The 26971-nt window shown below is 35.7% G+C and overlaps 1 protein-coding gene across 1 annotated transcript in view; it reads left to right on the top strand.

Annotated features, from left to right (window-relative positions):
• FAP (fibroblast activation protein alpha) overlaps positions 1–26601 on the top strand; it is a 41289-nt gene extending 14688 nt beyond the window's left edge. The window contains exons 10-26 of the mRNA XM_009807625.2: positions 463–566; positions 896–1031; positions 4508–4552; positions 6283–6387; positions 6476–6546; positions 7142–7195; positions 7528–7652; positions 8874–8921; positions 12229–12327; positions 13063–13132; positions 14352–14546; positions 17097–17151; positions 20420–20519; positions 23545–23609; positions 24500–24572; positions 24834–24907; positions 26274–26601. Of these exons, the coding sequence (XP_009805927.1) occupies positions 463–566; positions 896–1031; positions 4508–4552; positions 6283–6387; positions 6476–6546; positions 7142–7195; positions 7528–7652; positions 8874–8921; positions 12229–12327; positions 13063–13132; positions 14352–14546; positions 17097–17151; positions 20420–20519; positions 23545–23609; positions 24500–24572; positions 24834–24907; positions 26274–26375 (1521 nt within the window). The 3' untranslated portion in view covers positions 26376–26601. The remainder of the gene's footprint in view (positions 1–462; positions 567–895; positions 1032–4507; positions 4553–6282; positions 6388–6475; positions 6547–7141; positions 7196–7527; positions 7653–8873; positions 8922–12228; positions 12328–13062; positions 13133–14351; positions 14547–17096; positions 17152–20419; positions 20520–23544; positions 23610–24499; positions 24573–24833; positions 24908–26273) is intronic.
• The last annotated feature ends 370 nt before the right edge of the window (positions 26602–26971 follow it).

Raw genomic sequence — 26971 nt, 5'->3', positions numbered from 1 at the left:
AGGAGAATTAAAAAACTAATAATGTATGCAATGAATAAGCAAGCATGAAATCAGTTTAAGCTAAACCATTTCATTTCACAGCTGGGATGTCAAAGAGCACTTACAGTCATGCGAATATACTCCTGGAGTTTTATGCCAAAGTAAGTGTAGTGTGTGCTGCAAAGATCCACACTGTAAATAGAATGCTGGTTCCCACCAAGCACCTTTTCTGTATAGAAAGGCACTAAATTTGACTGTTTAAAAGGTTTTCTTCTTTATATATGAAATGATGCAAAGTTAAGTAATGTACTACTGCTGTAGTGTCATTCTGAGATCTTACAAGACCACATTTGCCCTCTTATACTCAACTGAATACATATTTTGTAACCTATCTATCTCCTTTCCTGCAAAAAGTGTTGTAATTTTCCTTGATCTGAATTGTTCAGAGCCTGATTTCAATAACCTGATGTATTTTCTTTGAAGGCTGGGGCTAAAAATCCTACTGTTAAAGTGTTTATTGTCGATACTATTAACGCTGAAGTGTTTGGTCCTAAGGAGGTACCAGTTCCTGCAGTCATAGCATCCAGGTAGTGTGCCCTCAAATATGTCTTTTCTTCTTTAAAAAAATTGTTGTCTATTCTTTTCAAATGCTTGAACCTCTGAGTTGTTTTCTGTTTCTAACAGTGGAGTGCCCTATTCATCTCCTAGATGGATCAAAAGCTAACTAGAAATGTATTTTGATTCTGTCTGTTCATATGCTACATTGTTACAAAGGACACAAAAACATCCCTAAGACAATGAAAGCTTTGCTTTTGTCTTCCACAGAGCAATATGGAGGATACAATCTGTAGCAATGCTTCTATACAACTGTTCTTTAATAACCACCCTTTCTTTCTTTTTTTCTTTTATTTTTTAGTGATTACTATTTTACTTGGCTTACTTGGGTAACAGATAGTCGAATCTGTGTGCAATGGCTAAAGAGAATCCAGAATTTTTCAGTCTTAGCTGTTTGTGACTTCCAAGAAAATTCAAATACTTGGGGCTGTCCAGAGGTAATAAAGTTGGAAATATAAATTTAACATTGCTGTAATTAACATTTGCTAATCCCATCTACATAGCTATTTTAACACCTACTGGTCATGCACAGGTTGCTCTGACTTACTTGCAGAAGTGTATTTAATCTTGCCCTGAATTCTTTTAGAAAATAATTGTGTGCCTGCCATAATTGTATTTTCCAGTGTTTGATCACATTCATCTTTTAGCTACTAGTAATACATTTTTCAATATTTTATTTGGTGGGGGAGGGGTGAAAAAGTTTTAATTGCACCAACAAGAAATTAAATCACAAAAATATTTTTTTAGTGAGGCTTAAATAACAATCAAAGCAACAAAAATAAGAAGAATGCTACTGAGCAGCTTTCAATACTGTTTAGTTCCTTCTTGCTTCCTCATCTTCAAAGGTGGAACCACATAGGATCATCATTTTTTAAAGAAAAACTTATTATACTAGGTTGAAATTGCATACTAAGTCTGACTGAATCATGTCCTTTATGATTAATGTTAAATTAGTTGAAAGAACATACAGATTAAAAGTAAGGCAGGTTTTCAGGAGGGAGAAATTCTTCTGTCTTATCAAATCATACAGTTGGAGAAAGCAGGCAAGTTTTCAGAAACAGAATCCCTTTTTTAGATCTGAAAAGAAAACTTCAGGCTAATTGCAACAGTAGCTCTATATTTTGTTTAAATATGTCATTCTATTATTAAGAGAGTTTGGAGGGAAAATCATGCTCTGTTGAGCAAAAGGATAGATTAGATGGCCTAGCTATCTGTACCTATATGTAGATAGTTATAGATCTTATGTACAGAAGCCTTTCTGAAAAAAATATTTCTTTAAAAGACCTTGTAAAGCTTGAAGACTGTAGACATTGATAAATTCATATAGATCCTGAAGGAAAGGATAACTGAATTTCAGTAACTCTAGTATGGAAGTCTCATTTACTGTTTTTTAGTGTTGCTGTTTGCATGTCTTGTTTTTAGCGTTTATGGTACAGAACATGTATAAAAACTAGCATTAGACTGAAACCTTGACTAAAGGGAAATAAAAGGCAAGAATACTTGTAAAAGTGTTGTGTATAACTGATAAATTGTAAATTCAGAGTTTATTGACACAGCCTTTCCAAGCTGAAAATAATTCTTATTCCTCTATGATATGACAATTTTTGCAAAGTTAAAAGGAAGTTAAGGCCCTGTTCTTTCAAAAAAATTATCATTTAAGTAATTTTTCACAGAGAAATATCTTAATTTATTAAGACAAAATACATATTTACTGCAGCATTTGATGTGTTTCCTAAATACTTGTTCCACTTTATAAGTACATTAACACTGAGTCTCTATCTCGCCTCAAAGTAACCTGCATTTTAATAATTAAATATTCTAACATTAAAAAAAAATAAAATTAAGGGTTCTAGGATTCTATCACAATCCACCAAAGAAGTTTAACACAAGCTTAACTTTAAGGAAGTAAATAGTTTTATTTATTTCAGTAGGTCTGTTTATGTGTTTAAAATTAAGCATGTGCTTAATTGCTTTGCTGGAACCAGACCAGAACAATTAACATCCTGTAGGACTGTGTTCATGATCCTTGTTTAATTGCATTTCTCCATGAAACCTTATTTATGGAGTCACTACTGATGTTTCTATAATTCTATATTTATACAGTGATACAATGCTTTTAAAACATTAAAGTTTGCACAAATGGCCAATTGAAGGAGTGTGAACAGATGGGAGTGCTGCATTAGCTCTATTTGCCATTAGAAAGTATATCTCTGTACATTTCCATTGGCAAAAATAGTTCTCTTGTTGATTTCAGATGAAATTGAGACTCTCATGTACAATAAATGTGCTAGGCTTTATGGACTTGAAAATAATAAGAGAATATAATCTACAAGATGTTTCCTAAAGTGTCGATTCATCAAAAATGTTTATGTGTTCAAGTCTTGTCATGTGAATAGACCATAGAAACCAATATGACTTCAGTGGAACTATTCATGTGGGTAAAAGCTAGGCATGTGTTTGTGAAATTGGGATTTCCTATAAAGATGCCAGTTCTCTAATTAAATTCTGTAAGTACTTTAATACACAGAAAAATCCCATAGAAGTCAATGGGACTACTCATATGAGAGAAGTTAAATATATCCTAAATGTACTATGTCATCAAGATCTGAGCCTTAATTTAAAGAAAGGGAAATAAATTTAGGATGCAGATATAAAACAATACATCCCATTTTTCTTACCTTAAAAGAAATAAAACCCATCTTCTGAGTTAATAGCTCAATGGAGCCCTTGCAAAGTACTAAACAGTCTTCTAAGGGGCAAGTACCTGCAACTTTTGCTCAAATAAGTCACTTTGCAGGGACTAAGTTGAAAGGGAGAAAGCATGATTCTGAATGCTAATGAGATTATGTTGAGGATAACAAACACAAACCATATTCTTTAGAAAGCAAATTTGTTGAATTTATTTCAGACTGTAAAGAAATACTATATTAAATGAACAGTATAAAGAAAAGTTTGCAAGATAAAAAAAGAAATACATTGACTGAATGCAGAATTGTTAAATATTAAATCACTTGCTCCATCCAACAAGCAAGATATTACACTTTTCAATGAAAAAGTCTTAGGAAAGTATTGAAAATGCACTAGAAACTTTATAAGTAAAACAAATTAAAATATAAAAGCACCTTTAGCTGCAGGAGGTACTGATCCATTTATGCTCAGTATAAGTCTTTTTTAAAATCAGCTCTAAGAATGCTACAAGGAGTTAAGACTTGCTAAATTTACATTCATAGTCTCAGGATATGATAATCTGGGTGATTTTTGCTGCCTACATTATATTTGCCAATCCTTAATTCTTCTTTCTAACTATTTTATTTATGAGATTTTTTAAGCTGAAAATCAGGCCCTTTAATATCTCTAAGCTGAGCACCAAATATGGAGACCCTTTATTTCTATGTACTTCACTTAGTTAAAGTATTTGGCTTGTATTTTTAAGGTTTTTAAGATTTACATTTAAAAGATGTGCCTAGTAGTCACATTATCTATTGTTATAAATCAACATCACAGCTTTGAAATGAAAGGAAATACGTCAAATGAACCAGCTGAGGATCTAACACGGATTTTTAATATTATTATTCCTGGACTTATTGTACTTGGTTTCTTACTGAAAAATTCATGATACTAAGTAGTTGTTAGTTCTTGCTTTCAGTGAAAATGTTGCAGAAGGTTAAAACAATTACTTTAGATTTTATTTAGCTTTGATGACAGCTGATATTAATATTAATTAACTAACATAATGGTATTAATACAGTAATATTATTTACCTCAGACAGCTTTCAAGTCCCTGAACCTTCATAGCAAGTATTCTAAAATTCTCTTTTACAGGCAGCTATAGCTTTTGTATTTGAAGATTCTGAATCTCCATAAACTCATTCTTGAACTTCTTAAAGAGTGTACATTTTATTTTGTTTTTCAGAATCAACAGCACATAGAAGAGAGTCAAACAGGATGGGCAGGCGGAGTAGGTTTTCTTGTTGTACTCTGTTTTGATTTAATGAAAAGCTACAGCTTTCTGCATCTTCACAGCAGTGTTTTGAAACATGATGCACCATTCTGAGTCATACAACGCTACTGCTTAAACCTGTTTCACTGTAGGACTGAGACTTCTAATGCTGTGTTAGGCTTGGTATCTGGCTACCTGCTTTCTGAGTTTAAAAACCCTTTTTCTGTCTCCTTTTGCAAATCTTAGACCAACTGATTAGACACTATACTGAAGGGAGAGAAGTCATGAAAAAAGATAGATTCATACTGCAATGTAATTCTTAGAAGCATCCTGGAGGCAAAGAATAGGTGAAAAATTTCTCAGACGTCACTAGGGCAAGAGATAAGATCAGTTATACCATACATCAGTTATACCATTTTAAGAATAAAACCTGTCCATTCAGAACACAGTTTTAGTGCCAAGTGCTGGACATCTTCAGCTGGAGAGGAACTTTCAAGGTAAGACACCCCACTTACAAGGGTAGTTGATACATCTCTGCAGTTACCCCTAAGCGAAAGAAATTTTCTCTACCCAGTAACCTTTATCTTGGAAGAGACATAACATCTTTGGGAACTCACAGTAAAAACAAACCTGCAAGGAAATTGTAAGAGCATGAGATCAGTATTTACAATCATATATTCTAACAGTGAATATGTATTATTTCTTACGTTTACTCCTCAAGCAGGTGAAGTTATCAGAATTCAATATGGGGAACCTCACACTGTGCCTGAATGTGCTGCAGTGGACTTAACTGAGAGTTTCAATTTTCAGTACACTGTCCTTTAAGAGACGTGTTTTTATTTGAAGTGAAGATTACACATTTACAAGGATTAGTTATTTTACTCAGTCCCTTCCCTTTTTCACCACTTCTCTTGAGGTTTGGATGACAGGTTTTTATTAGGACTAAAGAAATTGCACACATGCATAAATCCCTGCTTTAGCCTTTATGGGATTTCAAGCATTAGGAATATTAGAAGCAGGCTCCACAACAATTTAGCTTCTGGTCACAGGTTCTAGTCAAGCTTGGGTTAGTATTATTCAAAAGTCATACTCACTCAGGTGTGTTTGGTACTATGTTTGAAGTGCTTGCAGGTCATTCTTCTGTGTTCGTATTTTGAAAATAAAACTCACAGTTGCAGTAACTCATCCTTGACTGACAATTTTAGTAAAAAACTGATGGTTTGAAAGGAAGCAAAGGTTGAATTGTCTTATCTGGGATAATCTGTTCTTTAACATTAGTGGAATAGTATGGGAAACTTCAGATATCCATTTGCTTAGTGCTGTATTTGCTTAATGAATCAGCCAAACTTGAGGTCCACAGGATTTTCAGTCTGGCACCATTCATGAACATTAACTTTATTCAGAAACTTATTTTTTAAAAATCAACTCTACCTACTTTTAAATAACTAAAGAAAGGTCATTCAGAATATACAAACCAATCATTCCACTTACAAATAGAGAGCTTGCATTTCTGGAGTACTTGAGGTATCTATATTATCAGCTTAAGACATCTGACATGACAGGTTAGAAATTGCAATGTGTATTGACTGGGAAATTGAGTATCACAGGTAAACACTTGTGCAAAGTACTTTGTCCCATCTGAACTGATTAAATAGTCTTATTACTTTTAGTACATGTACTATAATCTGCTAAACACCTTGGACACTTTTACTTATGTCTCATCTATCATTTTTTTTCCATTGTTTCAGTTCTTTGTTTCTACACCATATTTTACATCAGACAGCAGTTCATACTACAAAATTTTTAGTGACAAAAATGGTTATAAGCATATTCATTACATCAACGGCTCTGTGGTAAGTCAAGCAGTGTTCTACATTGATCTACCTTAAGTTCCTGAAATAATTTTACAATATTCAGTAACTTATATGTCTTTCTTCACAGGAGAATGCAATCCAAATTACAAGTGGAGAATGGGAGGCAATATACATTTTCAGAGTAACAAATGATGCAATGTAAGTATGAAGAAGAGAACAGGTTGTGAGTGTCGTCAGTAAAAGCAACACTTAGTCTTTGGAACACCATTTAACTCATCAAGTTACAACTAGGTATAATTTGTTTTGTATCTGAATGCATCCACAACAAATTTGTATGCAAAGGCACTGCACAGATTTGCGAACTTAGTTTACTTATGAGAGATTCTTTGTAAATTGCCCTCATTCTCTTTATTTTCAATCACCCATCTTCAAGAGACTTATTTAAAAATACTTAAATTTAAGCATGTGGATAACCCTCATACAATTTGCAGTTACTTCCATCATCTCTCTTTTTATGGTCTCACATTCAGATTACTATATAGATAGATACAGCTTACATAACTGGAGTGATTAGCTCATGAGAATTAAGATAGAACTCCTATTTACATGGTTTATTTGTCATCTAATCAGAGTTTGAGCAAAGATTTATTAAGATGAAAGGTATATAAGTTTAACTTGCTCTTCCATCATGTGCAGAAATCTCAAAAAGTTTAAGTTAACTTCCAAGACAGCTTTTCATCTTGATGCTGGTTCACTTTATGGTTTATTTATTAACATGTAAATGACTTTACAGTTTCTATTCAAGCAATGAATTTGAAGGCTATCCAGGAAGAAGGAATATTTACAAGTAAGTGTTATCAACATTATCTTAATGATACTAGATTCATAGATCATAGGTCTGGATCTGTCAGTAAAATAATTTCATTTCAAGATGTTTAAAATGTAATTTCACAAGCAATTTTAACTAAATCTTGATCTCAGATTATATCTGAGACTTGAGGAGAAATAGCATCTAAAGTTTAAATACACTCTTGGGAAAAAAAATATAAAAAGGGAAAACATTTATTTTTAAATTGAACCACGCTGAAAGTACAGTGCTTATGTTCTAGATTATGAGGCAGACACATGTGAAATTAGTTGTAGCAAAATAAATATTGCTTTATTTTATTTCTCTCCTAGAATCAGTATTGGAAGTAAACCTATCCGAAAACAATGCATTACTTGCAACTTAAGGAAAGAGAGATGCCAGTATTATACAGCAAGGTTCAGTGAACGTTCTAAGTATTATGCCTTGATCTGTTATGGTACGTATAGCATGGGAGCAAACATATAATCAGTTGTTAATTCAAATTCATCAGAGGCGTAGATAACACTGATTATCCCAAACGATAGCTAGATGCATAGAAACTTCATGATAACCAGGAGAGATTTCCAGAAAGAAACTTTTCCATGTTCAAAAACCTTGGGAAGATGTTTCAGAAAATACAAATATTTTCACTCTGTATTTTTTTACTTTCTCAACAAAAATCTTGGGATTTTTAGAATTAAAAAACAAATTTGTGAAAGTCCTTCATGGCACAAAAGAGATTCTAATGTGGTTCATCAAAGTCATGTTTTTTCTCGCAGCAGCAAGAGCAGGATTTAGAAACACACTTATTTCTAATTCATGTGATCAAAGTTAGCTGTGAGAAACTACTACAGTATGTTTCCCAACTGAAATTATTAAAACCTGTGTTAGCCTCAATATGTTGGATATTTACTACCTGAGAACATTTTTAGTAGCTGAACTAAGAAAAATTCAATTCATCAAGATGTATGATCACTGAAACCACTTGTAACACAGAAGTATTAGATGAAGTCAGCTCTGTTGAAATAAGTTAGGTGATTTTAGAGATCTGAGGTTTCATCCATTGGTGTAATCAAAGAATATTGAAGTCACAATCTAAAAAAAGGAAAGAAAAATATCCAAGGTTTTCCTTTTGCATATTTCATATAAAGTTTACTGTTCTGATTCTACACTGACTGATCAGCTGAAGAGTTCCTTAGAACTTCCATTGAGCAGAGAAGCAAATGTAGGAAATAACAACACCTTTCAATCATTCTTGCACAAAATAGTCAGTAAGGTCGTCACCATATAAAAGCCACTCACCTTCACAAATATGATGTGACATGTTCTCAGAAGAATGTTTCACATTGTTAATTCTGCATTCACCTTACGTAATCACATCTCAGGTATTAACTAGATGTCACTTCATCTCTAGAGAGGAAGGGTTTGTTAGTAGATTTAAAGTTACTTCTATTATGTTTGCTAAGCAATGCCTGTATGTATACAAGTCTACGTACACACTACCTTACGTATTTTGTGCAGCAGGGACTAGTGGGTTATACAGCAGAGAAGATCCAGGTTTGTGTATTGACTTTGAGCTTTTTAACACCTGTCAGTTACCAATGTTAATGTAATACACACTCTATCACCAATTTCCAGCTTCAAACTATAAACTACCTTCTTATCATTCTTATGACAGGTCCCGGGATTCCCATTTCTACTCTTTTTGAGAACCACAGTGATAGAGGTACTGCAAATATCCTGCCTATTTCTGAGCAATTGTTTTTCTTACTGATCTTCACTATGCAGATCATCTAATACAATATTTAGGATTGTGATCAAGAAGCCTTTCATCCTGTTTGTTATTGAAATATCCATTGTCTTTCTAGATTTGTTAATTAGTAAAATCCAAATATCAATGAATGCACTGATGCCTTTATTTTCATTCCTGAGTCCAGCACTTTTATAGCACCCTCATGTCTTTTCTGTTTACACGCTATAGATGCAATGAACATCAGCAACTCTTTGTCTACCAAATATTGAGTCAAACTTTGTAGAAAACATTCTTGTGATTTCCAAACTATTCCTTTTCACATTTGGATGAACACAAGACTTTCCAAGTTTTTTCATGAAGCAACCCTACCCTACACAAAAGTAACAGTGTACTATTTAGAGTTTGCAGTTTCAGCTATTGTACTGTACTAATTAGAATTTGGATCAGTGACTTGCTCTTCAGCCATCAGCAGAGACGTCAGAGAAGAGCAGAAGCTCTTTCAGATGATTATTTCAAATAACTGCTTCAGACAAGGTGTAATTATTGATATAAAATGGGAACTCCAGCAAGAAACATTCAGAGCCCTCATTCTTTAAGTAGCCTGTTAATGAGGACTGTTTGCAACCAGGCCAAGTAGGAATTTGCTAACCATGAAAATATTAATTACTCCACAATGAGTTTTCTCTCTCTGTCCCTTGTTTTTCCCTAAAAATTCTTCTCCAATTTAAAGCCCTCAGTCCTGAAATTTTATGAAAACTAGCATGGTCCTGTAAAAACCTTCAGTGATTTGGCATTCCCCCTTCCTTCTCCAATAATCAGTGGAAATGCACTGGTAGTTCTAATGCCAGGGTCACAGAATCACAGAATTACAGAATCACTATGGTTGGAAAAGACCTTTACGTAAGATCATCAAGTCCCATCATCAACCAACACCACCATGCCCATTAAACCATGTCCCACAATGTCTTGTCCACACCTCCAGTGATGGTGACTCCACCACTTCCCTGGGCAGCCTGTTCCAGTGTTTCACCACTCTCTCAGTAAAGAAATTTTTCCTAATATCCAGTCTAAACCTCCCCTGGCACAACTTGAGGCCATTTCCATTAGTCCTGTCACTAGTCACTTGGGAGAAGAGACCAGCACCCACCTCTCTGCAACCCCCTTTCAGGTAGTTGTAGAGAGCGATAAGGTCTCCCCTCAGCCTCCTCTTCTCCAGACTGAACAACCCCAGTTCCCTCAGCTGCTCCTCATAAGACTTGTGCTCCAGACCCCTCACCAGCTTCATCACCCTTACAGTTCAGCCCGTATTGATAACCCACTATTAACTGAGCGTTGTCTGACCAGAAGACACATAAAAACATGAGGAAGACAAATGCCACAATATTGTTAAGCTAAATCAATCAGTGGTGTTTCATATAGAAGTCAATGAATTGCAACATAAATTATTTTGACTCCAGTAAGAGTTGGTACATCTTAGTTTGTAACCACTTAAAAATGTTTGCAGATGGAAAAGATTGGTCAACGTGTCTATTGCAATTGTGCTATAAAAACACTGTGTTCTTCCGGTATTTCTTTTGCAGAAGGTTTAAACAGGTTTAAGTACAGCTAATGCATGGATTTTTTCATATTGAATCTGTTGTCATAGCTCTCTGTTCTCCATGATTCATTATGACCATGTGTATCAAAGGCCCCTACTACTTCCTTATCAAAGTATGAATTGCATGAAATGCAAAGTGCCCAACTACAAAGATGAGTTTCTTAACCTCCCTGCAGGAGAGAACAGTTTCATTTAATGGATCTTCACCACTGTTTTCATGATGCCTTACTCTGCTGTGCTATTATTCTTCAGGAATAAAAACAAATTCAGGCTTCTCTGACTTTTTCATGGCCTTTTTTGAGTAATTTTCCTTAAATCCCTTGCTTTCACAATCTCTTCGGTGGTGCAAAACTATTTTTAGTATATCCATTTTCCTTGCAGTTGGCAGCATTTTGAAAATTTTATGAATTTTAGTAGGAGGCATGCAGTTAAACTTACATACACCAGTTTGGAAGCTCCTTCCAACATGCCTACAATTCATTTGTTGTAATGGGCAAGTTTCAGGAGTTTTGAGGGGAAGGATGGAAAGTTTTCAGCTGAGTTCGGGTGAGTATTCAACTCTAGGATGATCTTTCAGCCATAAAACCCCACCTGAATCTTCAAAACTTGTCAAGAGCACTTTGAAAGAACAAATTCCAGTGTTATACTTCTGGCATGTCCTGCACACTATCTAGCTCAAGACAAGCCGAGAGAAGTACTTCTTGTATTTTTTGAGCATTTCCAGAAACAGGAAGTGGTTGCCATTTTAAAAAAAAAAAAAAAAAAAAGAAGGTAAACTAACAAAGAAAAATCTCCTGCAGTTTTAAAAGGTTCTTTCATTTTGAAAGTGAAGCTAAAAGTCACAGATTTCCATTATGTACAATATTCTTTATCCATTACTACTCATGGGAAAACATATAAATAAACAAGTAATACTGAGTGGATTCATAATATATAGTTCTGCAGTCTACACTGGAAATTAACTAAATTTTAAACAGTAATTTTTAAATGTTATAACTGTAAATTCAGTCTAAAGCAAGTAAAACAAAAATTTTTAATACTTTTCAGATTAAGAAAAAAAACAAAAGAGGTTCATTAAGTGTGCAGTAATATATTTCTAAGGACAGTTATATGGTAAGTCTAGTATCTTTGTGTACTGTACAGTGGTTAAGCAAGGGTTTGCCACAACCCCTTAAGAAACTGAGTATTTCCTGCGTTAGCCCAGAAACAAGATATTCCCAAACATCTATGCACTTAACCACACTGCCTGAGAGTCTCAGAGGTTAAACTGATGTTACTATGGTAAGCAAGAGAGGAGATATAGAACTGTCTTTTCCATGATGGGATGAATTTTGCATTTCCAGCTCCCACAATATTACAAAACTCGGATAAGGGTTCTGCAGGAGAAAGGAGTTTCGTCATAACATCTGGGACTCTTACACTCAGAGGCAACATGTGAAGTGATTTGCATTTCAAATCCTATAAAAATCTAACAAATATTTGTGCACTACAATACCAGTGCCTTGCTTTTATTTAGCTATGTGATCAAGGACAAATAGAAGTGTCTGTGTTGATTTCATTACTCTGCTTGTAAAATTTCACAGATTTCCTTTCTGTTCTAAGAACACAAAATAAAGGAATCTCAATTAATTAAGAGAAATCAACAATAAATTAGTTAATAATTCGGGCATTTCTTTTACTTAGAGCTCAGAGTATTGGAAGACAATTGGGAATTGCAGTCTGCTTTGCAAGAGATCAAACTGCCAAAAGAAGAAATTAATAAATTTGAAGTGGATGGTATAAGTAAGAATTACACATCTTTATTACACTTTTTATTCCTACTATTATAATCTTTTGCCTTGATTTTGTTATAGTTAGTATTGTCTTTCTGTAGAACAAACTTGTTAGCCTGTCAGACTGGGAGGAGAGGCCTGGTTCTGCCCTGTTTGACAACAACCAATTTGTCTGTGCCTCAGGGTATCTCTTAGTAAAATAGTAGTTAAAATACGTATCTGCTTCGCAAAGCAATTTTTTTAATATTCTTTAATACTTTTAGTAAAGTATTTAAATATCATGTAAAAATATTATAGTATGGTGGTAATAAAATGTGAAATGTAAACTGCTGTTCATGTGTTACACATTAGATTGACTTGCATACGCTGTTGTTTTCACTAGTGACTTTACAAACAATATTCCATGGTAATGAATCAGTGTAAAGTTTCCAAAACTCATTTCTCATAACAACAGTTATATTCCTAGTTGTGCTTTTCTAGGCACCTGGAAAACTGAGAACCAAGAGTTATGTGAAATAATAATTCATGCATAGCTAAATTAAAATAAAAGTGGGCACTTTATTTCTTCAAAGTTGTTCTTCAACAGCTCAATATAAAGTTACTCGCATCAGTTCTGTGATTCATAGTTCATGCATTGTGTAGTTTGTGCTGATTTGTTTTCATATACTATTACACCAAAATCTGGATTATGCTTGGAGGAATCATTTTAACCATTAACAATATAATTTTAATATGTCTTTTCTAGCTTTGTGGTACAAAATGCTTCTACCCCCACAGTTTGATAGATCCAAGAAGTACCCTCTGCTTATTCAGGTGTATGTAACACTTCCTTTCTTTGAACGTTGTTGTTTTGTCAGAAAACATACTTCTTATAATTTATCAAAACCGAGAACATTTGCAACATTTTATGAAGCAAAAGCAAAACAACTTAGTTCTGTTTTCTGTGTTGTGGTGGGTTTTTTAATATATTTGTGGAATAGAAATTCAACCCAATGGAAATCAATGAGGGTTTTAATGTTAATCTTAGCATGGCAAGGTTTAGTTCCTCAGAGAAAAAAAAAAGGATAAAAGCATGTGGGCTATTGCTTGGAGTTCTTAGCTCTGTTGCTGCTTCTGTTTATCGTGAGGCAGTCTGAAATTACTGATTTCAGTTTTGCTAATACGAAAAATACAAGAGCCTGCTTCATTTTTTAAGAAAAAAAACCAAATACCCATAAAAAATGTGGACTGGCTTCTTTGATCAAATGTTCTTTTTAAAGAGCATTTGACACGAATTTAATTTATTGCAGGCAGCAAAGGCAACAAAAATTGCAGTGGTGCAAAAAAATATGAGAGACAGAAAGGAGAGCTGAGTGGGTGTAATAAACCTTACATCATTTTTTATTAACCAGTGATGATCCAAAGGTGCAAGAATGCTAAGTATGTTTGAATTAAGTTTAGAGTAGAAGATGTAAGTCCTTGAGGTCAAATGTGTAATTTGCATTAGGCCATTCTCACGAGGAGTGTCTCTCTGTACTGCTCGGCTACGTGGGGTGTGTTCTGCCAACAGCTCCAAAAGCACGTGATATTCCCTACTGAAACAAAGGCCGGAAAGTGTAAAGAGCTGTATTTTTTTCTCCTGTTTTACGTGGCATTGCTGACTGCATGTGGAGATCAAATGCAGAAAAGCACCAAAAAGGCCTGTTACACCTAAGGAATTTGGAGAGAGGAAAGAATTGAGTCTTTGCGGCATAGCTCTTCCAGGGATTCCCTTTAGGACAAGTACCTGGTGCTGCAACCCTTAGTCTGAGCTAAAACTAATGATTTGCCTTAGGCATAAGACCTGAAGGATTAAAATGGATTTTATATAGCGAAATCTCAGAAATATATGAAAATGGTAGTTGAACTGTTTGTCTACCGAGGTCTCTGAGCCACAGCCATATAGCAAAATACTTGTGGAGAAGTGGAGAAGTACCTATAGCTATAGTCCAGTATCCAGTAATCGTTTATAAATTTATAAATATGAGTTGAAAATGTGTGAATTTTCATCATCAGGTACGGAGGACCTTGCAGTCAGAATGTAAAGGAAACATTTAGCATTAGCTGGATAACCTATCTTGCAAGCAAAGAGGGAATTATTGTTGCTCTAGTGGATGGCAGAGGGACAGCTTATCAAGGTGACAAGATTTTGCATGCAGTATATCGAAGACTAGGAGTCTATGAAGTTGAGGACCAAATCTCAGCAGTGAAGTAAGTAGAATATCTCCCTGTATAACTGTTGTATTTACATACCTACAAGAAGTAATGTAAAAAAAATATTAAATATACTTCTCAGCCTTTCTTCTGGAGAGCTGAGGTCTTCAGGAAATAAGACAAGACTTGTAGAAATAAAATATTACTGAGGTGCTTGATGTCAGTGAGGTGTTGTATGGTATATTAAGTCCATATACTACCAAGTCCACATTTGGACCTCACCACTTACGTTTTATAAAAGCATCATCAGAGGCTTCAATCCTAGCCTAAGGAAATACAACCGTCAGTGGTGACAGGTAAGCCAATGTATTATCCATTATTCTGAAGTTTTCCCTGTAGGGGAAACCTACCTCAGTGACCATAGCCATTAGCCAAAGATCCATAGTGATGTACCACAGTGATTAACTAAAGGTCAAATGTGAAGTTTGTAGCAAAACTGAATCCTGACACAAGCCTTCTAGAGGTGAGTTAGTCATAAACTTGCCTTCCATGCTATTTTAGGGTAGTTACGAATAACAGAATGTGTCTGAGGTCCTCTGGTAGTTGTTCCCCAACAGTTGCTCCTTTGCATTGAAACACTTAAAGTGTTCCAAGGGAAAATAATTCCTTAAGCAGAGGTTTTGGGAGGGAGTGAAAGCTGAGGTTTTGTAAAGAAAGGCTGCCTGTTAAGCTTACAGATGCAGTAGCATTGCTTAAGTGAGCATTTAAAGAAGTGGTAGTTCGAACCCCACAGAAATGAGTGCAAGGCAGGAATAAGGAATTTAGTCTAGCCTTTGGTCTGGAATTTGACCCATCAGAGCATGGATAGATTTCCAGATGCAATAGTAAATACCCCCCTTCCCTCAGTAATAGACCTAACTCCAAGTAGCTTAGCTAGAAATTTGATGTAGCAGTCAAGGTTTCCACAGCTTTCTCTACTTGTTTGAGAACACTGCATGTATTTACAAGTGCGTGTGACGAGGGTATCTTTTCCTTCCTCTTTCTAACACACTGTTATTCTTTTCAGTGATAAATGAAACAGAATAGCTGTTTTTCTATTAATCTATTATTTGATTTTCTTTCTTGAAAGTTTTAGCAGCAACGGCATACTTTAAAACATCACAAGGGAGATAATTTTTTTTTTATTACTCTGAATCGTCACTCAGACATAAAATGTCAGAGACAGAGGGAACCTGAACTGATTCTGCAGCTGCAGAATCTGCTGAGACAGGCTGTGAAGAAATGACCTCAGACTTCACACTTCCCAGTTTTCTGTCAGCACCCAGACTAAATTTTTATTCAGTTAAATGTATTGCATTCCATCTTCCTAATCTAACACATGGTTTAAGATGCATGATTTTTAGAGAGGATCCTATACTCTAGTGGGAAGTTCTTGGAGGAGCTTTTACTGTAGGAGGAACCCCAGGGATTAAGACAGCAATATAACAAAGGTGAATCATTTTTTGGCTTTTCTAACTTTGTCCCACCCAGACAGCATCCTGCCTTTTGGGTGTTGTCAGTCACTCGTGCTTGTCCTAGTAAAATAAGGCTAGCAGCTGCTGATACATGTCCTGGGATGTATCTGAACCTATTTGTTTATCTGTCACTCTTGAACCTTTGTGGCCTTTTGCCTCATCCCCTTTTCTTCGCTGTTGCTAATACAGCTCTGGAAATACAGCCTTCAGACTCTGATGCAGGATTTTTGTAGGAGACCTAATATTTATGATTCTCTTTGACCTGTTTGACTATTGAGTGCATAAACAAGGTACACCTTTCATCCATTGCAAGCTCATTACCTACTTGGAGCATTAGAAGATGTTTTCCTCATTATTATTTTTTATTATAGTAGCAGTATGTGCTCTTCATTTTTCAGGCACATAAAAAAGAAAGCTTATTGATCCAGGGAATCCCTAATCTCAGAGGTTGATACTGTGCCTCTTGAGAGATCAAAGTATCAACTCTAAGATGTTGTAAGATGAGTGTGTTGAGCATCTTACAGGATAAGGTCTGAATGTTAATGGTAATCCAGCACCTTTGGCATTAAAACGATGAAAATGATAATAGCCTGTGGGAAGGTAGAGCTATGGGAAATGAAGTGTGGTTATTAGTAGAAGTACACTTTTTGAACTTTTTTCTCTGCATGCGTGTGACTGTATGTCTGTACATATGCATATGCATATGCACATGTACAACATAGGTATAATGTATGTTTAATCTAGTCTGGACTAAATATCCAGGTGGATTCTAAGTATAAGAAAAAATAACTTTTTTGCCAAGAAGCGAGTTGGGCAGAGTCCTCATCCACTGGAACAAAAATTCTTATGAAGGAAATATTAATTTCAGCATTTTTTATTCTTTCAAGAAAAATTCTTCCTTTTCCTCTGAAATATCTATTAATTGAATAATTGATGCTTTGTAGAATCAGACAAGCTATGCTGATTGTCAGTTTGCTCAAATTGGTGGGATGTGTGGAAAAAAGTGAAAGAAAAATTTTTTTTTGCTAATTTGCTATAGTATTAGCAATCTTTTGTAATAATGCATTTATTTCTGTGATTTTCTTTTACACAGGAAATTTATAGAAATGGGTTTTATTGATGAGAAACGAATAGCAATATGGGGCTGGGTAAGTGGTTGGGTTTTTTGTATCTATCTTCAAATAATCCTGCAGTATAATTTTTTTAATTCTTCCTTATTCTGTCCTAAATCTATATAAAGTTTCTTCTACCAGTGTTTGATGGTACTGCCAAAGAGGATAGTTCCTATTGGTGCCTATATACATGCAATCGCAACAGTGCAAACCCCCAAAAAGGGACTTTTGGCAGCTCAAGAGGGAATTTTGAAAAGCTTATGTCTAATACATTGTTTGGACTTGAAGTTAAGCAAAATTGAGATGTTTTAATTGGCTTTACTTTTAGCCTAGGGACTTACTGGCATGGTGTTAAAATTCAAGCATTGTCCTTTCTGGTCTGAGATTAAAATAATGAGAAAAGTCCTATGAATACCTCTCTTCAGAAAATGTGACCCTTGCATCATTCTGAATCACTGTATACTTGGCTGGCTTTGAAATGGTCAGTAGGGATGAATCTGGGTCTGACGGGTGTACAACATTGACAACTTCACCAAGAAGTGGAAAAATTTGACAGTATAGGAGTCATTCCAAATAATTAGCCAGTCTATTTTTCATCTTTGATTTTTTCATGTACTTTGCTTTGTAACACTCCTAGAACCTTTTATAGCCAGATGTATTGCAAGTCTTTATTATTAAATGGCCAGATTCCACTACCCTTAGGCACTGAGAAATGGAGTAGCATACTTCAAGTACAAATTTTAGGATAGCACTGCATTCTAATAGGAGAAAAATAAATTATTGGAATAGTTGGAGTTCTTTTTCCTGTGTTGTTAGCTTCAAAGTAGGACCATTCATGGAAATGAGATGCAGACCTATTAGTGGTGTTATCGGAGAGCTGAAGCCAACTTCAGTGGCAGCACAAATGCCACACAGCCCCTTTACAGAGATTTTTAAGACGTTTAGGCCATCTGACTCAATTGCTCATGTTCATCATGAATGGCTGGATCAAGAATGCAGAGACAAAACTGGAGCCCTGCCTCCTACCCAGCTTCAGCATAAGAGAATTACACTATGCAGGAGAACGAGCTGATAAGCAACACCTGAGGGTCTCATGGATTAGGGACAGTACTGTAAGGAATGCTAAAGGGGGTTGGAGGCCAGACATATGTTAGCCACCCGTACTCCTTCTCTGAGTAAATCAGTATCAGCTATCCAGCAGTAACAGGCAGCACTTACAGAATAAACTGGTATGTTAGCCACTCATTAACATTTTCCAGTATTTTTCTCTTTATACATGTTCATTTTTCTCTGATTATCATTCAGAAAGACCTTTTATTTCATTCTCTTTAACTGCCTGACTTTGCCAGGAGAATTCTTCTGATCTATCACTGTTTTGGGGGGTTTTTTGCTGGTTTTTGTTTGTTTGTTTGTTTTCGTTGGCCCAGTTTCATTGTAAGAGGCTTGCCCAAAAACACACTAGAGGATGGATCTTGTAAGATTCGGTTCAACTGTAACTACAGAAGTTGCCTGATCTTAGATAGCACAAGAGCAGGGTTGCTAAAATCTTTCTATGAAACTTCGACCACTAATATTTAAATTACTTTGGTCAGACACTGCTCTAACACCAGGATAAAATGGGGTGCCATATGGTGAAATTAAGTGACACAGACACTTACAAGTGAGTAATTCTAAAGTGACATTAAGTAAGTTAAGGCCACATGAAAATATTTTATTTTTTTAATCACATCATATTTTATTTCACCACAATGTTTCCAGAACTAATTAAGAAATTTCACACATCTAAAGCATTGTATCCCAGTAGCAGCTATAATATCCAAATAACAGCACTATTGCCAAACCTGTCAATCTTTTTTTCCATTGTTTTTCTATTTATTATACCATTTCCTGGTCCCTAACCTTTGAAAGGAGTTGAAAGGTGTCTCCTTATTTACAGCCTGCAGCTTGGCAGGTATGCATGAACTATGTAGCTCATCTTACTTTCAGACTCACCAAACTCCTCTGGATGGCAAAAGCTCTTAAATAACCACTAAAGCAATTCAGGTTTTGAACTCTATTTCTCTGCCTGTTACAGTGCATAGATTTATCAGCCTGATCCTAATCCTTTACTTTTTAGCTTTGTGGACTGATTTTTTAAAAGATCAAATGAGCCAATCAAATGAGCTGGAAAAATTGTACAAATTATTGTTTCCATTAGCATATCCCTCACTGCCATTTCAAGCTGGAATGTCAAGAGGAGGGAGGGACTAACTTACTTTTGTACAAAAAAAATTTAATAATTTTGCTTATTTCCCTTAGTCTTTCATATGCTACTGATGAGGTTCATAATCTTCAGAATTCTTCATGACACACCCATATTTTTATCCCTCTCTCCATTCCAAAGTAAACAGTAACCCATTATTTTCCAAAAACCTTATACAAGTATTTTCCAACCCCAGTTCCACATCCTTTGGACAGCCAAACCAAATGCTTTTTAGTTACAGTAGTTTCTTGTCTCAGCAACTAGCCCCACACAGTTGCACAGATCTATTCTGATATGCAGGCTTACTTACTACTTTACCTAACTTCCAGCTATGAACTTATTCCTCCTTGCTGGGTCCCAGTTTGAGGAATCAGGCCAGAAAATAACAGGAACAGTGGCAGGCAGTAGGGAGGAATTGCTCCAACCTCAAGTTCTCAAGTAGCTGAGCCGAGTAATGGGGTTGGTTCAATATGCCAAATGTTAGCAAAAGCTAGGTAGTTTGTTAAGGGAGGGAAAAACCTATAACTCTTCTTGGAGGTACACAATGAAAGGATGAGAGGCAATGAACACAAGTTGCCTGGCACAAGGGAAGTTTTGTTTAGGTTTTAGGAAAAAAAAGTTTATGATGACAGTGATCAGCGTTGAAACAGATTGAGCAGAGAGGCTGTGTAATGTGGATGTGACTCTGATCAACCTCATTTAAATCTGAAGTTAGCCCTGTTTTGAGGTAGTGTTTGCACTAGATTGTCTTGAAGGACCCTACCAACTTAAATTTTTCTATGATTCTAAGTAAGTGGTAATAAAAGCAGTATCCTGTGATAAGCATTGAAGAAGTAGCAAAAAAGAAGTGATTCAATAAAATTGTCTAATTTCTCTCACAAGAAATCACATCAGATCCATTTGAGATAAATAATTTTTTTTTAATAATTAGAAAGCTTTTGTTACTTTGTTCTCCGTGCATTCAAAGTAAAATATTTACTTTGGAATTAATTTATGAGAGTTTGATTCAGAAAACAAAATGATACTTCACCAATAATTTTAAACTATCTGATTTCTTCCTAGTCCTATGGTGGGTACGTAACTTCTTTGGCACTTGGATCTGGCAGTGGAGTATTTAAATGTGGAATAGCTGTAGCTCCTGTTTCCAGCTGGGAATATTACGGTATGGAAATTTGTCATAAATACTGACTTGGAAAGCAAGATGTAGCATTTAATGACTTTCTAAATTAAATCATTGCAGGAGACTGGCAATATGAAACTTAAAGACATTGCAATTACCTAGACATAAAACTCATAAGACCTTAAGTTTAATGTTTTCCTTGCTGAAAATAACTGACTGCAACTGGCAGTTTGGAACAGACATTGTCACACAGAAGAAGGTACACCCAGATAATTCCATATGCACATCTGTAACAGTAAGTGTGTAAAGCCCTCTTGATAAACCGCTATACTCAGGAGTGATCTCTCTAAAAAACCTGTTAAAACAGTATCACTGAATTCAGAAACAGCTGAAATTATTTTTCTGCTAGTAATGGAATCACAGTGCACTTCAACTTCAGATACTGCAGATCATCTCTGTCAGAAATCAGTATCTCTGATGATTGCAGTTATTTCCCAAAAGCAGTGGAAAAGAGGAGTCAGTTGTGTCTGATATAATTTTTTTTTTCATTAAATATTTTTCCCTTTAGATGTTTCTCAGCCACACCTCCTGTGTTGTTGTGTTATGAGAAATGTTTTTATTTATGTTTATTGATTTAGGCTCCAAACTGTTCTGAGGAAACAACTTCAGGAATATACTCCAGGGCTTTACTGTGTGAATAAAGTAGGCACATACTCATGCTCACTTGCAGACCTGTTAAGCTTTTGGCATGGTGTAAAGGAACCTGAGTGTAAAAAAGAATCATGGCATGCATGTTTTCAATGAGCAAAATGTAGCACTTCGAACACATTTACTTAGCATATGGTCGTTTGCTAAGAAGTCTTGGTTATGAGAAAATTTTTTGGTTAAATGGGAAAGATTCCTTCCCTGACTGCTAGCACAGACATTCCTTGTATTTATGGTGTTTTGCAAACAAAGGGGAAAACATTTGTATGACACAGGAAGCATAGTCTTCATGTTTTCACGGGCATCAAGGTTTTTTTAAGACATTTTCACTCATGATGGCAAAACTATTTCCAGAATGCAGGCATAAAGCACTATTTTTGCAAAAGTCCTTCAATGAAAGAAGAGTCATAAACATTTGTACAAGCATTAAAAATTGAATTCAGTTTTTAAGTTAAAGTAGATTAGACCCACACCACTGCAATCTTTACTTTAGCTGAATTTTCAGGAGGGAGTTAAAGAATTTTGCTAAAAACACATTGTAAAATCCAAACAGGCAAATGTACCTCCACTAAGGAAGGAAGGAAGGAAACAGAAGGAAGCCATGAGTGATAAGTTTTGGCAAACAGATCATGTTAGCATTAGGGTGAACTGTGTTAAGGACAAAACTACAGGATGCTACATATTTGAGTCTCTAAGTAATATCAGTATGTCAAAGGATGTACTGTCCCCTAGAGCTTCTAAATTCTGTCCCACCCACTTTTAGATGCACAGATTAGAGTCTGGACCATAATATTTCCTCTGAAATCCTCCCACTCACCTCCATTTTATGTCAGCGTTAATAACAACTGAACAGTTATTAAGGGAAATTGCATTTGGGGACAATATATAGTTAAAAGCATTAGATCTGTGACTGTTTTATTAAAATTTGCAATTTATCTCCTTTTTCTTCCTCAGTAATTGACAAGTCGAATCTTCCACTTAGTCATTATAATGGAATTCTGCTGACCTCTGTGAACTTGTTGTAGCTATACTGGTAGAAAAGAGTAGAGAATTTGGCTCAGAATACTGTAGAAATGCCAGCCATTCAGAGAGTCTCTTTTATTGAAATCTTAAGCCCAATATGGTAGTTTGACACTGTGTTGACAACAGATATTGCACATTTTCTGTTTTCATTGAATTATAAAGGATTTTGATAAAAAATTAGATTAGACTTTTTTAGTACTTAGTTTATTACAAATTATCAAATTATCTTCAGGAGCCTTACTTGGCTAATCTGGGAGACATAGTACACATCTTTAGCACTCGGTGGTAACATATGTAAAGGATACATAATAAACCATAGGAACATGAGTAAATTGAGTCATTTTCCTTTTCTGGGAGGATTCTCATTTCTACTTTTTAACAAAATTATTCTAATGCAGTGTACCAAACTGGACAACAAGGTAGACAATCCCAATTCCTTACTGATTACAATGGTCATCACCTCTCTTATGGGAGGGAAAGATGCCAGCTCTTCTTTGTCAGAAAGCCCTGACTCCGTTAAATAAATAAAATTCTTGTAATACTGCAGCTTGACTGCTCACTATGTGTCAGTTACTCTTTTGAGGCAAGGTCATAAAGAAAGTAATGTTCTGGTAGTGACAGCTGCTGCGTCAGTTTTCCACAAATTTTCATAACAGCTCTTAGTTGAATTACAAATACCCAGGCAGCTCAAAGATAGCTGTTCCTACTGATTTCTTGGTGATAGATACTGTTCAGTTATTCACACTTATTTTGTCAAATCTGTTAACAGTCTTCGTTGTAGTTAGAAAAAGGAATTGAACAGAGACCTGAACAGCAATTGCACCACTTTTTCAGTGCAAGCCTGTATCATTTCCTGCTCCCTTGCTGCATATATCCATCCAATAGGAAAAGGACAACATATATATCCATATTTACTGTATATACATATACACATCCCAGGTTGGAATTCTGCTCAGCTTCTCTTTATAAGTTGTCAAAAATAGTCTGTGTCATCTTTCCACCATGCACCTTTATCGGCTCAATGGCTCATTCAACTGACTTCTGGAGTTCAACCCAATAGCATAAAGCAGTATCGGTTAATTACCTTTATCCACAAAACCTGTTGGTTCAACAGATGAGTATCAAACCACTATTTCTGCAAGGACGGTTTGGAGGACATTTATTAACTAACCTTCATAGCTGATTTTTTTAAATATGTTTAAATTTTGTGTATTATGAGGAAACCAAGCAGAACAGATATAGTTAAAATAAACAACATTTAATTTGCTATGTGTCACGGGAGGCACAAAAGTATCCATATATTTTTTACCTATAGTTTTTTTCTTCTTTAATATCGCAGCATCTATCTACACAGAACGATTTATGGGTCTTCCTGTAGAGTCCGATAATCTTGAGCACTACAAGGTGAGAATTCTCTTTCTGTGTTGATCTGCTTTAAACTTGAATCACACTTCCATGGACAAGTAGAACTGTGAAGAAAGAAAATGACCTGCCAGCTCACATAGTGGCAGTCCTGTAGTAGCTAAGCTACTGCTGTGAAATTCATATCTCCATAGTTAAGTTGTGGTTTTGTATTTATCAGTCCTAAATATACTAAATTGAAAGATCCTTATTTTCTCCCTTGGACAAGTCAGACAGTTCTGCCAGTGCAAACCATTAGCCTAGGAAAGAACTCCCGTGAGAGAGGTTAAAATGTTGATGTTTATAAGGTTTTGGTTGGTACTGTTAGCTGTGGTATGCAAGCTGCTTCATGCAAATTTAGCTCTCTGATAATAATATCATAAGCATCCTAAATGGTCAGAAGAGCTTCCCCTACCTGGAACAGGTTGCCTTTCTTTTCTTCACTCTGATAGGAAGTCTATAGCTTCCGGTAGCAGCACACATACCAGCTCTGGATACAGAGAGGCCTGAATTAATGCCCAAAGAAGTTAGTGGAAAGACTCCTATTAAAGATTTTGGATCATGTTCTCAGTACCTATTCTCCATCCCAACTCAAAGAACAGAAATGCTCAATACCAAACTGCCCTGGCAAAGCTGTCTGGGTAGCCAGGAATTATAGCATTCAGGGAATGACACATGGCAAGTGCTGTGTTTTTTGTGAACTGGCCCTTAGAAAAGGCGCTAAATAAATATGGCTTCTATTATAATCTCAGATTGATATGAAGTCACTGCTGTCATTATTATGCCGGTCCAACTGTTTGATTGTTCTTCTACTAGGTAATGAAAGCCTTTCAGCTCTGTGACTGAGTGGTTTAAATTGAAGCTGCTGAACTGTTCATTTTTCCTCTCAACAGAATTCAACTGTGATGGCAAGAGCAAAGAATTTCCAAAACGTAGAGTATCTTCTCATCCATGGAACAGCAGATGGTGAGGTTTGCAAATGGCAGTACAAATACAGAGCCAGAATCACTTTGTTTGAAAAACATTAAGCAACTTTCTATGCCTTTGATTAGGGTCAGTACTTAGATCTGTGGTAGATTTCCATATGACATATTATAAGATGCTTACTCATTCTTAGTAATGTCAACTGTATCACTTGATAATTAGTGGACACAACTTAATGCACTATAACTTTATGCTTTGTGGTATTTACACGTTTCAACAGCCTCTCTTTTTTTCCTTTTTTAGATAATGTACATTTTCAGAACTCAGCACAAATCGCAAAAGCTCTGGTTAATGCACAGGTGGATTTCCAGGCAATGGTAAATAACAGACTCTTTTCCATTTTGAACAGTGGTTTATAGCTTTATCAATAAGCTTATCTGACATTTGGCAATGTTTTTAAGAACCTGATTCAACTGAACATGATTCAAAATCTGGCAATTGCTAGTGCATTTTTTACTTTTCATAAACAACTTCTTCCTCAAAGGATTTGCCTGCTCTTTTTTTTTTTTTTTCCTTCTTGCCCTTTGGATGCTAGCAGGATTTCTCTCTTGTCAAGAATAACTTAGAGGCTTTTTAAATGAGCCAGAGAGAAGAATGAGAATCCAGCCTTCTTATGAAAGTTGCTCATAGCTAGTAAAAGAGAAGAAGATGAAGGAGCTGGCTTCTGGGGCCAAAACCATCACTGGTTCTGATGGATTCTATCTTGAACTGGACATGCCTGCCACAGGCACGAGGTGAAACAAGCAAAAAGGCTATAAGGTATCCAAGTAGTATATCCAGGATCAGAAAAAAAATAAGTTCTCCACAAAACTTGCTTGGGGTAGCAGGTGCAGGCAAAGAGAGAAACACATAGGCAAAAGGTTAGAGGATATAAATGAGGAATGAACAGGGGTAAAGTAGTTCTGAATTACATGCTAAGGTCTGCTTCTGCACCTTTTTTCTCAGGGCTAATGACCAAAGTGTTTGCCTGCTATCAAACATACTGGCCTTCTGCCTGCGTCCACTTTCCCAGGGCCATGAACTCCCCAAAAAGGAATCACACAGGGATCCCCCTGTACTTGGGGTTTGTACGCCCTTTTGTGTATTCCACATTTTCTGCCTCCTTCACTGATATTTAGCAAACCCGGGTTATTTCTCAAGTATTGTACTGTATGCAGTTGTAGTCATTCTAGTTGAGCTATGACAGAATGTCAGTTATTTCTATGAGTTAGCATAATTCATATGTGTATTTTATTTCCAGTACACCATCCATAATGTTTGTGGCCCTGCTGTAATGAAGGACATTTTGAATAGAATTCCACAGCCTTTATCTGAAAGCTTGGTGCTTAGAGCGCAGTATTCCTAAGCAAGACTGTGACCCCTATTGCCAAGGCCATGCAGCAGGTCAAGGGCATTTCATCCCTAAGGGCATTTCAAAGCTCTTTTGCCTGACTTGATACAACTGATTTGTCAGTACTGAGGCAGTAATGCTTACTCCTAGATTACAGAAGGTTTAGAAACTTCTTTTCAGCAAGAATATGAATATACGGGAAACTGATGAAAAAAGATTAGCAAGTCCCTCTGTTTTCTTGAAGCATCCACTTTCTTCTATATGGTAATAAAATTAAGTTCTTCTATTGTTTAACTATTGCAGAATTGAAAACATAACATAGGGGTTTTATGGCTTTTTTTTTTCTTTTTCAGTGGTATACTGACCAGAACCATGGAATTCCAGGCCTTTCCAGCAAACATCTCTACACACATATGACCCACTTCCTCAAACAATGTTTTTCTTTGTCAGAATAAGTAGGCTATTCAGAGCATGCTAAGGCATTTGGTACATCTCTGGGAGAATGCAATGATAACAGTGCCCAGGTTATATAGTTTTCAGGTGAATTGATAACAGGAACTTTGAAGTTTTAAAGTTGATGTTTACATCCACTTTTGATATTGTATATTAGCAAATGTTACACTAATACATGTTTTGGCATATTTAACACCTGTTTGATTGAAAAAATAAAATCAGAATGTAAAATGCCATGTGCATTTATTGCCATCTTGCTTAAACTTATATTCTGCAATCCAAAGATAGGTGGTCCATTGCAAAGGCACACTGCCAAATGAATATGCTTGCATTTGTTAACTACAACTGTAAAATGGGAAAGGACAAGGAAAGCAGTGCAAGTGCCTAATTAGCATCCTAACAAGAACCAGTTGCTCAAAATTTATTTCCAATTTCTTGGAAAGAATCCAAGCAGGGATAGGAACACACAAAGCTGAAGTTTGGATAATTTTCCAGAATATTGAATGCTGTGTTCAAATTTTATTCAATTCTTATTTGAAATCTTGATTCTGCAAAACTCTCAATGTTCAGGTTTAAATATGAAAGCAGGACATTCATG

The sequence above is a fragment of the Gavia stellata genome, chromosome 8 (genome assembly GCF_030936135.1).
Source record: "Gavia stellata isolate bGavSte3 chromosome 8, bGavSte3.hap2, whole genome shotgun sequence".
Lineage (NCBI taxonomy): Eukaryota > Metazoa > Chordata > Aves > Gaviiformes > Gaviidae > Gavia > Gavia stellata.
The sequence above is the reverse complement of the archived record's forward strand: the minus strand, read 5'-3'. Positions and strand labels throughout refer to the sequence as shown.